This window comes from Schistocerca gregaria, chromosome 4 (genome assembly GCF_023897955.1).
Source record: "Schistocerca gregaria isolate iqSchGreg1 chromosome 4, iqSchGreg1.2, whole genome shotgun sequence".
NCBI classification, from domain to species: domain Eukaryota; kingdom Metazoa; phylum Arthropoda; class Insecta; order Orthoptera; family Acrididae; genus Schistocerca; species Schistocerca gregaria.
In genome coordinates this window covers 453,683,095-453,697,260 of record NC_064923.1, presented here as the reverse complement: position 1 = coordinate 453,697,260, position 14,166 = coordinate 453,683,095, and the positions used below count along the sequence as shown (strand labels likewise).

Here is a 14,166-nt window from a genome sequence, read left to right as displayed (position 1 = left end):
GAAGTGAAAAACAGAATCACAGATACTGATCAGATGTATACTCTTGCAAGATGAAACTGTCAAAGGTAGTTGGCACATCAAAATTGATGGTTTGGTTTGGGAAATCAGATTCTCATATTGTTGGCCCCTTCTCCATACAGGTTACACCAACAGCAACCCATTATCTGCAGTTGTTGTCTGAAGATGAGACATTTACAACTTCCTTCCAACATGATGATACACCATCTCATTATGGACTAGTTGTCTGGGCACTCATGTATACCAGTTTCTCCGGAGATGGATGGCTCATAGAGGTCCATTGGAGTGGCAGCCACTTTCTCTGTATTTAAGTGCATCAGATTTCTATGCAGGAAATTGTGTATGCCGTAAAAATCAGAAACATTGCACATCTTATGGAACGGACTGTTGATTCTTGTGGTTGCATTCTGATACATGTGTTGGTTAAAGTCCATGAGGAATGTGTGAGGAAGATAACAACAAACTTCAAATGTACTGGACAATATGTTGAGAACATCTCATAGCCTTTATCTGATATCACTAGCCTTTGCCTTGTTCTGTAAAAAAATATAATGTAACTCAACACTGAATGAAGCTATGCTCTAAGAACGACACATAAGAAATTTCTGAATTTAGGTGTCATAATGGGAGTTATACTGAAAATTACTTGTCTTTTTGAATTTAGAGCACATTTTTGTAACTGGTTTTATAGTAAATAGTTTATTTTAGTAGCAAGAATACTTGTCTATTCCATTAGCACAGAGCATATACCTTACAGAAGCAAGAAAGTTTTCTCTTAATAAGAAATAACCACACATATGAGAGCAGTGTAATCCAGAATAACTGTTAAAGTTCTCTCTACAACATTTGAACAAAATTTTGACAATTATATACCTCAAGAAATGTACATTTTTTCACATTGGAACTTAAGAAAGTGCAGTAAAGATGATATTATAGTAGTTTATTTCTTACTATAAACGTATGAAATGAAGTAATACTGGATGTGCAAAGTGCAATTTTAACACAACATTTGCACTAGGAAGTTAATTATTATTATGAATTATCATGTCAGTCTTCTCATAAAAAACATTCATTAGTGTATGCTTTCAATCAAGAGAGCAATTCCTTGGCCGCCACCAATACAAGCAGATCCTATTCCATATTTTGCTTTCCTCCTCCTGAAAAGAAAGGTTGGATTGTTTAGGACTGTTTATTTATTCAAGTTTAAGCACTTTCATTTAGCCATTGGCATCACTTATACACATGTACTTATACTATAAATCTTAAAAGTAATATAGAAATTTTTATATATATATTAATATAAATTATAATGGCATTAATATAAATTATAACAGATGGGTCCTATAAAAACACATGTAACAATAATTAAGTATAAATGTTTGCTGCTGTGTATTATTCTGCTGGTTTTCGTTCTTGTGTGTGAGTGGATGTGAATATTTTCAGTGTTTTTAAAATAAAATTTGCAAGTCTCATCATATTCCTCAGATGCTCCCCAATGCTTTCTTACATCAATTGAAACTTCTTTCTTTTTCAGAGAAATAGTCTGATAACCACTGCATAAGTGAGGTGGGTGTAAGGAAAGGCATAGCAGGGATTCCATAAGAACTTGTTCAAGTTTACTTGGTAAATACGGAACTTGAATTAGCGATGTTGAGGTAGTTAATGTATCTTTCGCATGTAATTTTTTTTAATCGAAAGAAAAGCAGAGGAGTTTAGTCATGACATCATAACAGTGATTGCCACACAGATGAAATTTTTTATCAATTTACACTGTAGCATTTACTGAACAACCTGGAATATTCTTCAGCTTTTGAATCGAATATTTTTTAGTCTCTAGCAGCTGTAGCAACGCCAGTGTCACCTGTGCAAAGTGTGGACTTAAATAACATAGTACTGAACATTCACATAAGCTAGTAAAACCAAAGGTCCATTCACAGAATCTTGTGGGACGTTACATGATTATGAAAATGAAGTTGGAAACATCTTAATTTTCACCTAATAAGTGTATGTATGAGCTCATCCTTAAGTAAAATAAAATTGTATGCTGCTCTCAACTGCTCACAGGAGACCACAATATACCTTATAGTAGGAACAAACCTTTAATAACTCATATGATTTTGTGCATGAAACATGCTCTTCTGCAAGTACATTTGTCAAGTAGTTCTTAGAAAATACTACCTCGACCAGGTAGAGATTTTCCATCAGATAGCAACTTTCCTTTCATTTCTCTTTGTAGCTTCCTCAATCCAGCACCCATCCTCTTTTGCACATGTCCACAACACTGCAGTTTTGTTACCAAGGTATCGCCATGTAAAGTAAATTCTTTTTATTAACGTATTTAGAAAGAAGTTTTGTGTTAAATTATTAATCATATATGAGTATAATGTTATGTTTAGCTCTGTTTTTTTTTTTTTTTGAGTCACAACACTCGCACTTTTACTCTTAGATGTTTTTAGAAGCTCCTTTGTCAAGTGACTTCTTGTGTAAACAGTGCCTCCAGATTCAGAAATAAATCTAAGTATTTGAAAACTAAACTCACCGTTTTTTGTCAGCACATGACTTTAATGAGAATAAATAAGTTTTTTCCCCAACAAAATACAATAGGCTATGGTTCCCAGTTACGTGTATGAAAACGTGTGCAAAAAGTGACAGATACAGTTTCGTATTTGAGAGCATGTTTTTAGTTTTAGCCTTGAAATGGATCTGGTAAAACATATCAAGTCGGTTAATAGTGAAACTGATTGGCCAACGTGGAAGAGAAAAATACGAGAGCTAATTGGGTAATTTCCAAGAATGATTGCTTATCGAAGTTGCGGGGTCCAAACGATAAATATCGAATGTGCGATCCTAAAACGATCAATTGTTTGCGATCGTGTTTTTTTTCTGTTTGCCGTCGTACCCTTATTGCTCTAAGTTAAATACCTCCACGAATTGATGGCAAAAAAGCAATTGTTCCCGTAGCGTACACATCACATGGACTTTCACATGACGACAACACCGACAAGTAAGGTAAGTCATCTCCTTTGTAATTACAAGTATTTTTGTAAGAGTCTTCTTTTGTCATTGCTGTAGTGACCACTGTAAACATAGTCATAGCGCCCGCCAACAGAGTCGCGTGATCGATTTAGGATCGCACGTTCGACATTTATCTTTTGGACCCCGCGACTGCGATAGGCAATCATTTTTGGAAATAACAGCTAATTGACTATTTTGAAGGAGCTTTAGACATAATTGCTGGCAAGTCTGTAAAACCTGAACCACTGTCTGAAGGTGCTAATGGTGCAGCAAAAAGGATCATAAAGGCAAGACAGACTGTTATCGTAAAGCGAATGGTTATGCCAAGTCGACGTAATTACAGACACTGTGTATAAGAACATCATGGACAAAGAAACGGCTCATGAAGCATGGGAGGCATTGCAGCAGAGTTTCGAAGCATCATCAGTGGACCAGCTGTTCAAGATTTTTTCAGACTTCTTCGCATTTTATTGGACTCAGGGTGAAGACCTCTCCACACACATTGTGTGGAATGAACTGAACAACTGGCTTGAAGCAAAGGGAGAAACTGTGCTACCTGATATGATATTGGTATGTATAGTTTTACATATTGTACCTGCAAGCCTGATTCCTTTACATCGAGTTGGGTGTTTTAACGAAAGATGATAAGAAATTGTTTGATGGAGTAAAGGGACAATTGCGCATGTTAGAGAGAAATTTCACAAAGGGTAGTGACAAAATCGAACAAGAGGTATCAGTAGTCAAATCAGGTGTACAAAACAAAATAAAAACTAACAAATTCAAAGTTAAAGGAAAATGTAACTATTGCAAAGAACTGGGCCAGTGGATCAAATATTGTAAGAACAGGATTGCTGATGGAAGACCAGCTAAAAATGCAACTGTGCAGAAAAACATGGACAAATCTGTAGTTAACGAATGTAGCATTGTTTACTATTTGTGGCAAGGCTTGTTCATTAGAAGTGGATGTATACAATTGGTGCACTGACTGTTGTACAAAGGCCGCTGGATAAGAGTCTCTAGAAGCAAAGGGAAGAGGATTCACTTCCGATTTTGTCAAAAGTTGGCAGCAGATGTGAAGACCCGAGACCCTGACTGATGTCTGGTATGTACCAAAAATTTCCAAAAATCGTATTTTGTTTTAGCTGACCAAGATCGTAACAAAAATAGTATATTTCAGTCAATTACTACATATTGCTCTTTGACAATTGGTGGTTGAGTGAGACTGTGTGGAAATCGTTAAGTTGGTGGCACTTTATAGAAAGCAGAAATTAAGCTCTTATTGCCAGAGAAGGGTGCAACTCTGAATCTTTCAGTGGTAGATAGATTGATGTACTTCAACTGTATCATGAGAGATGGGGTCATCAAGGCAAGTGTCATGTTAAAACAAGACTCAAAAAGGATTTTAACATTGACGTTACAGAAGGGGGAGAGATTTATGAAGCAGGCAAATTTGGGAAAGTGCATCATCTACCATTTGGAATTAGAGAAATGTCAACAAAGCCTGCTGAGTTGATATCAGCTGATCTGTGTGGACCTTTTCATGAGTCATTCCAGAAGGAATGTTACCCTGCCTTGTTCAAAGACAATTACATCAAGTTCCTCTATGGTTATTTTGCTGCAGAAAAATCAGTGTTGAGTAAAATTCTTGAAGATTTTCTCCCATGGACAAAGACATTAGGGTACTCTGTTAAAGAGATACCAAGTGACAATGGCAAGGAGTTTGATAACAAAGAGGTTAGGTCCATCTTAAATTCAATTGGTATAACAGAGCGATTGACTGCTCCCTATACTCCAGAGCAAAACGGTATTTGTGAGCGGTCTAATAGGACAGTTGTTGAGATGACCAGGACACTTAAGTATTCAAATCCAGATGTCACTTATTCAGAACAGATATGGGCTGAACAGGTTAACACGGCAATTTACATCTTGAATAGGCCGGGGTAGTCATCTGTAGAAGGTGTCAGTCCTTATGAGTCATGGGATTATTAGCTCAACATTTTATGCACACATTTCAAGTGAAAACAAAGGAAAATGGACAAGAAATCTTTGAAAAGACATCTCATTGGTTATGATGGCGATAAACGCTTCAGGATTTGGATGAAAGAAAGTAATTCAATTTTGATGCCCAGAGATGTGCAATTTGAAGAGAAACTGGGTTGCCGTGTGGAACAAGTCACAATACCATTTCAAGATGTTGAAAAGCCCATTGCAGGTTCAGAGTATATTAAAAATCAATCAGCGAGTGAGAAAAATACACACTCAGATGATAGTTTGGAGCATGAAACTATTACAGACACAGAATCTGATGATGAGATTCTGGAAACTTGCAAAGAGGAAATAGGAGTGAAGATAAGAGATCGTTCATCATAAAAGAGACCAAAGTACCTCAATTAATTATGCAATGATAACAGAAGATTTCTTTGTCACAATTGAGGTCCCTGAAACCTATGAGGATGCACTTAGACATGAAGAGAGCATCATATGGAAGGAAGCAATGGACAGAGAAATGGAATCTCTGATCGAAAACGAAACCTGGGAGCTTGAAGACTTACTGAAGGGTGCCAAGGCAATGCCATATAAGTGGATGTTTCAACTGAAAACAAATGAAGAGGACCAGATCGAAAAATTTAAGGATGAGCTGGTTACCAAGTGATCCGGTCAACGAGAAGATATAAATTGCAAAAAAGACAACGATTCGGTCTATTCCGAGTGTTACTGCAACTAAAAGAATGTACCTCGAACAGTTTGAAGCGTCAACAGCCTTCCTGTATGGAAAACTTAAGGAAATCTTTTATATGGTACAACCAATAGGTTATGAAGATGGTACCAACAGAGTTTGCAGGTTGAAGAAAAGCCTTCAAGGTTTAAAACAAGCACCAAGATGCTGGAACAAGCGATTCAGAGAATTTGTGGTCAGTCTAGATTTCAGAGTAAGCCAAGCAGATCCATGCTTGTACATTCAAAATAAAAATGGCAAAGAAGTTCTGGTAATTTTGTATGTTGACGGCGGGTTGGTATCTGCTACTGACACAAATGATTTGAGCACTTTCTTTCAGCAATTGCAAAAGGAGTTTAAGATCACAACGGCACCTGCAAACGGTTATTTAGGTCCACAAATTGAACATGGCAAGGATGGCTGTATCAAGATTCACCAGAAGGCTTATGCACAACATACTTTAAAATGTTTCTATTTTTCAGAGTTAAAGCAGTTTCTACCCCAATGTTGAAAGTTTCAGATGTTTCACAGTCAGGGAAAGATGCTACAGTAGAACAGTCTGTTCTATATAGTGAAGTAGTTGAAGCATTAATGTATCTAATGCTTTGCACAAGATCAGACCTAGCCTTCAGTGTAAATGTTCTGTCTAGATCTCTCAAGAATCACACCAAACAAGAGTTATAAAGTGTAAAAAGTGTTTTTGGTTATGTATCAGGAACGAATGAATATTGAATCACATACAAATCAAGAGGAAAGAGCACAACTCTGGAATGCTACAGTGATGTAGATTGTAGAGGCTGCTCAAAAACAGGCAGATCAACATCTGGAGTAGTCATCAACTACATAGGAGGGGCGATGTCATTGCTAAATCAGCGACAAACCATGGTAGCAACATCTACAACTGAAGCTGAACTAGTTGAAGCTATCAAGGAGATTATTTGATTAACTCGTCAAAAATTCGGAGATACAACAAGACTATCTGTAATTCCAGTTCTCCGAATTGACGATTCAGCAGTAGTGATGTTAGCAGAGAATCCAGAATTTCATCGCCGAACCAAACCTATAGCTATTAAGCATTTCTTTAATTGTGAAAAACTTTTTGAAGGAAGAATTAGGGTTCATCAAATCCCATGTGAAGAGCTGGTAGTGGACATCATGACCAAAGCTCTACTGAAGACACATATGAAGATATAGTGTAATCAAATGGTACTGTTGTAAAAGTAAGTTTTGTTTTGTGGGTTTGCTTGTTTGTTGATTTCTACTTAACAAGCAAAAGTCTTAAAGTAAATTCTTTTTATTAACTTTTTAAAAAGAAATTTTGTGTTAAATTATTAACCAACATCACGTATGAGCATAATGTTTCGTTTATCTCTGGTTTTTATTTTTATTTTGAGTCACAACACTCGCACTTTTACTCTTAGGTTTTTTTTAGAAGCTCTTTGGTCAAGGACTTCTTGTGTAAACAGTGCCTTCAGTTTCAAAAATAAATTTAAGTATTTGAAAACCAAACTCACCACTTTTTGTGAGCACCTGATCCTTATTGAGAAAAAATTAGTTTTTTTTTCAATAAAATACAAGACACCACAAACATTGAACTCATTAATTTTATTTAAAGCTTTAGAGTCCCCATCACCTAGGTACTTAGTGTATCTAACGTTATAAATGGGCACCGACCTCTGAAATATTTTTAGAGCTCCTCCACTGTAACAATCATAATTATTAGAACACTGATGTTCAATTTGTCCTTCACTGTTACCATTACAGGTGTGGCAGTACTTAGATAAGCACTCAACATCAACAATTTTCCCAGTCTCCAGAGAAGTAGCACTTACAACACCATTCAAGGAATGATGTCCTCGATGTTGTCATGTCCCATCGAGAGCAATAGGAATGTCCTTGGCTCCATTAATATTTACAGTTTCTTTCTTGAATACACTAACTTCAAATTCACATCGTATGATTTATGCACAATGTTTGAAGTCATTTTCGAGGTAGATTTATTGTAGAATCTACACAAAACAACTAATTTTGATTCTAAACCTTCCGTGCTACTTCGTTTTTCAGTTATTTCCAGGCAGCCAACAGCATAGCATTATTTACATTTCGCCAATTCCTTTATCAAAGAAGGTAAGATGCTCACATCAACTACAGATTCACCACAAAGGGCGTCATTGTTAACACAAAAATTTGAATCACCAGGAAGCGTCCATGTGGGAGTTTCTTCCCTGAAGAACTGATACTTACGTTACTTTCAACAGTGTGGCTTGCTTTGTTTGTAAACTGGTTACCACAGAATTTCCTTTTATTGAATTTCTTGATGTGTGTTATAGTTCGTATTTATTGCACACTAAAGGATATGTACTTCCACAAATATATGCAGCACTTGGACAACAAACTTCCACTAACATGTGAACAAACTGGTTCAGCGAAACAAAAGTAAATACTAGCAAAGATAATCATTTACAGCCACAAGAAACCTGCACTGTCATCAACAAATACAATGTATCATACTATAATTGCTGGAAACAGAATGTTCACATTTCTTTTCGAAATAATACTGGTTTCTGTAACAGAAATAAAGGGGGCGTGGCGGCACATGTGACCATAACATTAAAATTTGGTATACATAGGCCATTTTTCATTTGAAACCTTGTAATGTATATACCAATGTAAAAGGAAAGACTATAGAATTTAATAAAGTCACAAAAAATTTCGATTTTTCCACCATTTATAATTATATCCTTAATTAAAGATAATTTACAGCTAATCTGAATATTCATCAAAATGTTTACCTGAGCTCATGTACAATATGTGTGGTGATTCTAGCCCCTGATGCTGCAAGTGGATGACCTAGAGCAATAGCACCTCCGTTGACATTAAGTTTCTCAATATCTAGTTTCAGTTCTTCCTGGCAGGCCATTACCTGGGCACCAAATGCTTCATTGATCTGTAAGTCAGTAAGGACAGTAATTTTTTGTAGTTAAGTAAATAGGCAGGTTGATTGTTTGAAAGTGCATGTAATTATTACTTGGTAGAGACAGTGCACAGGTTATATGCAATAATTTTATACAAAGAACATAGTTCACATTTTTCCCTTGAAATCTACTCACATCAACCAGGTCAATATCCGCTAAAGATTTTCCAGAAACCTTCAACAGATTTTGTATTGCAGGTGCAGGACCAATACCCATTATGCTGGGATCAACTCCAGCAACAGAGTAACCAACTAGGCGGGCAAGAGGTTGGTAATTGTATTCCTTGCAAGCTTCTTCACTGGCAATTATCACAGCTCCAGCACCGTCACATATACCCTGTTAATAGATATAGGAAAGTTAATAAAAATATAAGTATCATCTTAATAAAATATATATTTATATTAACAAGTAACAGAGAAACAAGAAGCTCAGTAACACTTGATGATGACTGTGTTCTCTTGTATATTCCAGAGTTGCTTCTGCACCAGGAGTATCACATAGAGTAAATTTATGAGAAGAGGCCTATACGTTTAGGTCAGGTATAAAAATAAATTGCTGTTTATTCTTTCATTAAATCTTTGTAGATAAATATTGAAAACAGTGAAAACTTTGAAACATATATAGTATTTTTGTTATCTTTTGTTAATGTTGGATTTCACCTGATACTACAAAAAAGAAAAACGGAAGACTAGTGTTTAATGTTTCATTTATGATAAAGTCATTACAAATGGCAAACAACCTCAGATTAAATTCAGTTCAATTTATTAGGGTCCTTGTAGTACATCATCAAAACGACGTAGGACCTGTCAATAAACATTAGAATTTAAAATACATGTACATGAAAATTTATAATTGAATTTACTTGTCACTTAGAAATTACAATTTTAATTGAACTATAAGAACATCAACATAAAAATATACAAGTAGAATAACAATGTACAAAAAAGAGCTAGTGATTCTCACATCAAAGATTATTTCCATTCTTACATTAACACTGTTTCACACTTTCATAGAAACAGTAAGTATTTAAATGTGAGCAATTACACATATTTATTATGTCAGGGAAATATTAACTGCGCTTTTATTGTCAATGATTCATAATCCCTTCAATACTGTAAAAGCTACTGCTCAATAACATGTTTTTTAATTCTCTTTTAAATATGTGCAGTTTTGGTATTAATTTTAGTTCTTTGGGGAGAGCACTGTAGAGGATTTTGGGTTGGTATAGTACACTTTTGTGATACATAGCTGTTTTATGAATTTCTCTGTGGAAATCATTCCTATTCCTTGTTTCGTAGTTGTGAAATTCTCTGTTTAATGTAGAAAATTCCTTGTGTTCTTTTAAGAAACATATGTTTTCATATGTATATAAGGATGGTAGTGTCATGATTTTTAATTCTTTGAACGCATGCCTACAAGAGTCTCTATATCCTATACCTTTTATTATTCTGACTGTCTTCTTTTGTAGTCTAAATGAATGTTTTGTTAGATTGTTGTTTCCCCAAAACTGTACACCACATCTTAATAAACTGTGCATGAATGAGAAATAAACACATAACACTGTTTTAATATTACATGAGCTTTTAAGCATTCTAAGTATATAACATGTTTGACTTAATTTTTGTTTAATGATATTACATGTTTTTCCCATCTTAAGTGTTCATCAAATCATACTCCCAAGCATTTAGTGTATGATACTTGTTCAATCTTACACTTACCCAGTTCTACTGTAAGGTTAGTTTTTATTTTATTTGTAATATGTATGAAGTTGATCCACGTTGTTTTTTTGCCATTCATAATGAGCCTGTTTTCATTAAACCATCTGTCTGCTTTGTCTGTTGCTAATGTGACTTTTTTTCTGTAAGTCAGCTTCACATCAGAGGTAGGAACTGTCAGAATGGTTTTGGAAACAACTATCTTAATATTTTTCTAAATCAATCTAAGGAACCCTAAAACAAGATCACTGGACGTAAAGCACATGCTGAATGCCGGTAGGATAGCATGGTTCATGATGGACACAGCCTTCTGATGATCAGCTACAAAACTTTACCAAAGAGCTGTATGCTGGTGTGTCATTGCAACATGTCCCAAATGAAATCAACTTTTGCAAGCTTTTCCTCTGAATTATTACTTAGTGTGAATTATTACTTAATGTGGACAGACATCAGTTTATAAATTTTGATCCTAAATCAGTGATTTTATTCAATGAATAAAACAAAATAACTACCTTTCCTAGTTCCTTTGATGGCTTCTTTGAGGCAAAAAAAATATTTATGAGACAAATGAACAGCATATGCACAAGTAAAATACAGAATGTTATCGTTGCTCTTGTTGCAATAGCAACAGATGCTGCCTAAGTTTATAGAAACGTAAATGGAAGTAGTATCAAACACTTTGCAGGGAATCAATATCTCTTACCGATGCAGAACCTGCAGTAACAACTCCATCTTTTTTAAAAACTGGAGGAAGAGCTGCTAGTCCTTCAGCTGTGGAGAATGGTCTAGGATGCTCATCAACATTCACAATTTCTTCACCTTTCCTTGTTTTTATGGTAACTGGAGCTAATTCTTCCTTAAAGTAACCTTTTTCATTGGCTGTAATAAACAAAAAGAGTTTCATAACAATTCAAGTTAAAAGTAACGTTTAAATTGGCTCCATACACTCAGTGTATACATACATACATACATACATATGTAGCCTAAACTCTTTTTATATAAGAAATATTAGATATTCATATGATCAATACCTCGATGGAATAAGTATACTGATTCCTTGTTTAGCAAACAAAGCTCAACACTCTTTCTCCTAAACACAACTTTTAATTGTTGATAGGCCTTCAAAATTGAAATCTTTGTCTGAAGCATTAGAAATGCTTGCTCTTCAAAGTCAGCAAAAGTCTACCAGTAAATGATGTGTCAATAAAAACCTTTTCATATTAATAGAGATATTCACAAATCTTGTCACAGATACAAATCTTGTAAAGTCTTTAGCCCATGTTAAAAGCATGTACCTTCAAACACAGAAGATGTATAAAACATGATAATTATAAACATTTTAATTAGAGAATATTTATAAGAAAATATAGGATGAAAAGATTGTAAGTGCTAGGAAGACAGAGAAAACACTAAAGATAAATGTAAAAAGGAAGATGTCAGAGAGGCTGTTTTTATCTGTTGAGTTTGAAAGTGCTAATGTTGAAAACTGAAAGTCCAAGTGAGTCAGGTCCTTGATGTTCAACATTTTCAGCAATAGATTTTGGCTGTTATTGGCCTAGATTTGTCTAAGGGAATTACGTGTGATTGAAAACATCATAATGGTCATACCAGTACAAAATAAAGATCTATATCTGTCTGTGTTTCTATCACAGATCTGACTTTCCTATTTGTGTGTTTCCCAAATGAGTGTGCTGGAATGTACAGGAGTAGTGGATTGAATAGGGAAAATTGTTCAACGTGGCCCTCAGTTTAGGAAATAGCAAAAGCATTTTCATGTGTGTCTTAACAGCTAACAACCATGTTAACTCAGTTGGAGGAATGGTATAAAATTATTATGATTAAACGTGGTACAAGTTTTAGAAGTGTTGACCTTATTCCAATGTAACATTAAGAAAATCATATCATTGCATACCAGATCATTCATAGGCTTAAGCATTTTAACTATGAAGAAGACATGGTGGTAACATGCTAGACTTGCATTCAAGAAAACAGTGGGTCAAATCCCTGTCTGACTACTGAGATTTAGGTTTTCCGTAGTTTCTCAAAACCCTTAAGGCAAATCTCAGGATAGTTTCTTTGAAAATAATACTGCTGATTTTCTTCTCTATCTATTTATTCCCCATTCAATTTTTTGCTGTACTTGAGAAATAAAGTCGGTCTCTCTCTCTCTCTCTCTCTCTCTCTCTCTCTCTCTCTCTCTCTCTCTCTCTCTCACTCTCACTCTCACTCTCACTCTCACTCACACACACACACACACACACACACACACACACACACACACACACACACACCAAAAGTACTAGGCTGCTGATTAGGCTTACCATTCTTCCAAAGCATCTGTGATCGAAGAGCAAACTTATCAACATTCTCCCTGGTTAGTTTATACTTTACAGCTAAGTTCTCCGCTGTCATAGCCATATTTAAATTACAATATGTGTCTGTGAGACCAGCCCAGAAGGAGTCTTCAAATTCAATTTTGGTTCCAAGAGGTGCTCCAAACCTGACATTACGCACAAAATATGGTGTCTGACTCATATTTTCAGCTCCTCCAGTTAAGACCACCTTTGATTCACCCACAAGTATGCTCTAAAGGAGAATTATTTGAGATGTTAATACATTGGTGGACAATACAGTAAAATTAATTCAAGACACTTATGTGCTGTTAAAAGATATTGATTCAGTTTTTGATAACTATGGTTGTAGGGACTACTTTTCTAGGGCGACTGAAACAGCCATTGCGTAATTTTGTCACAGATACCAGTATCAATACTGCACAGTCAGTAACCACACACCATGCTAGATTTCCTCAAGGACATTATTACTTTCATGCATACATTATTACTGTATTACTAAGACTACGCCATTCACGAGCTGCTGCTGGATGGTCTCTGTCAAAAACTATAAAATTGATATATGCAAATAATATGTAACGATACAACATTTTTTTAACAGGTTAAGCATTTTACTATGCATACAGTATGTTTAATCTGCTACTGACATTTGAGTCCTCTGAAACATCACTAGTTTTGGAGAAAGTTCCATAAATTCATTCACTTTCTTCACAGTAAAAAAACATGACAATATATTTCCATTCATTGCTCTCGTGAAAGCTTATTTCCAAAAATTGTAATTTGTAAACACAACATAAAAGATAAAAGTAATTCCAGTATTCTTTGCTTTATTGGAATGGCATGAAGCTATATAACAAGTCACCACAATCAATGGAAGACTTACCAGTGACGTTTTTGATGACCACCTTCATAAGTTGTTAGTTGGTAAGTGTGTGTATGGTGTTAAGGAATTTTAATGTACATAGCAAAGCTCCTCATCCCCATGCATTGTTCTAACCTGTCACCTACTGTCAAAATTAAGCTAAGAAGGAAATAAAAATTCAGTATTGTGTATTCCACGAATTGTTTAAGGGTATGCAAATATTGGCATTTGTACAACATAGAGTCTTTATAGTTTACTTACCAGCTCCAAGTGCACCACTTCAATTTGAGAGCTATAAAGCAAATTTCTAACACTAAGATGATGACTGTTAAATACGTTATAGAATTTGATTTGTAAAATTGCCTCTTTCAACAAATGATGGCTAACAACAAATAAATAAATGAAATATTTTTTTTATTAAAGTTGATTCCTTTACTCAAGCTTTTTTGGAGTCATAAAATAAGAGAAAAATGTATATGTAATAAAAATTATATATTCACAATGATTCTAGACC

The 14,166-nt window shown here is 35.0% G+C and overlaps 1 protein-coding gene across 1 annotated transcript in view; it reads right to left on the bottom strand.

Moving 5' to 3' along the window:
* Positions 1 to 698: 698 nt before the first annotated feature.
* LOC126267292 (3-ketoacyl-CoA thiolase, mitochondrial-like) overlaps positions 699 to 14,166 on the bottom strand; it is a 51,120-nt gene continuing 37,652 nt past the window's right edge. The window contains exons 4-8 of the mRNA XM_049972368.1: positions 12,761 to 13,025; positions 11,143 to 11,318; positions 8,860 to 9,060; positions 8,542 to 8,696; positions 699 to 1,175 (exon numbers count right to left, since the gene is read on the bottom strand). Coding sequence (XP_049828325.1) covers positions 1,091 to 1,175; positions 8,542 to 8,696; positions 8,860 to 9,060; positions 11,143 to 11,318; positions 12,761 to 13,025 — 882 coding nt within the window. The 3' untranslated portion in view covers positions 699 to 1,090. The remainder of the gene's footprint in view (positions 1,176 to 8,541; positions 8,697 to 8,859; positions 9,061 to 11,142; positions 11,319 to 12,760; positions 13,026 to 14,166) is intronic.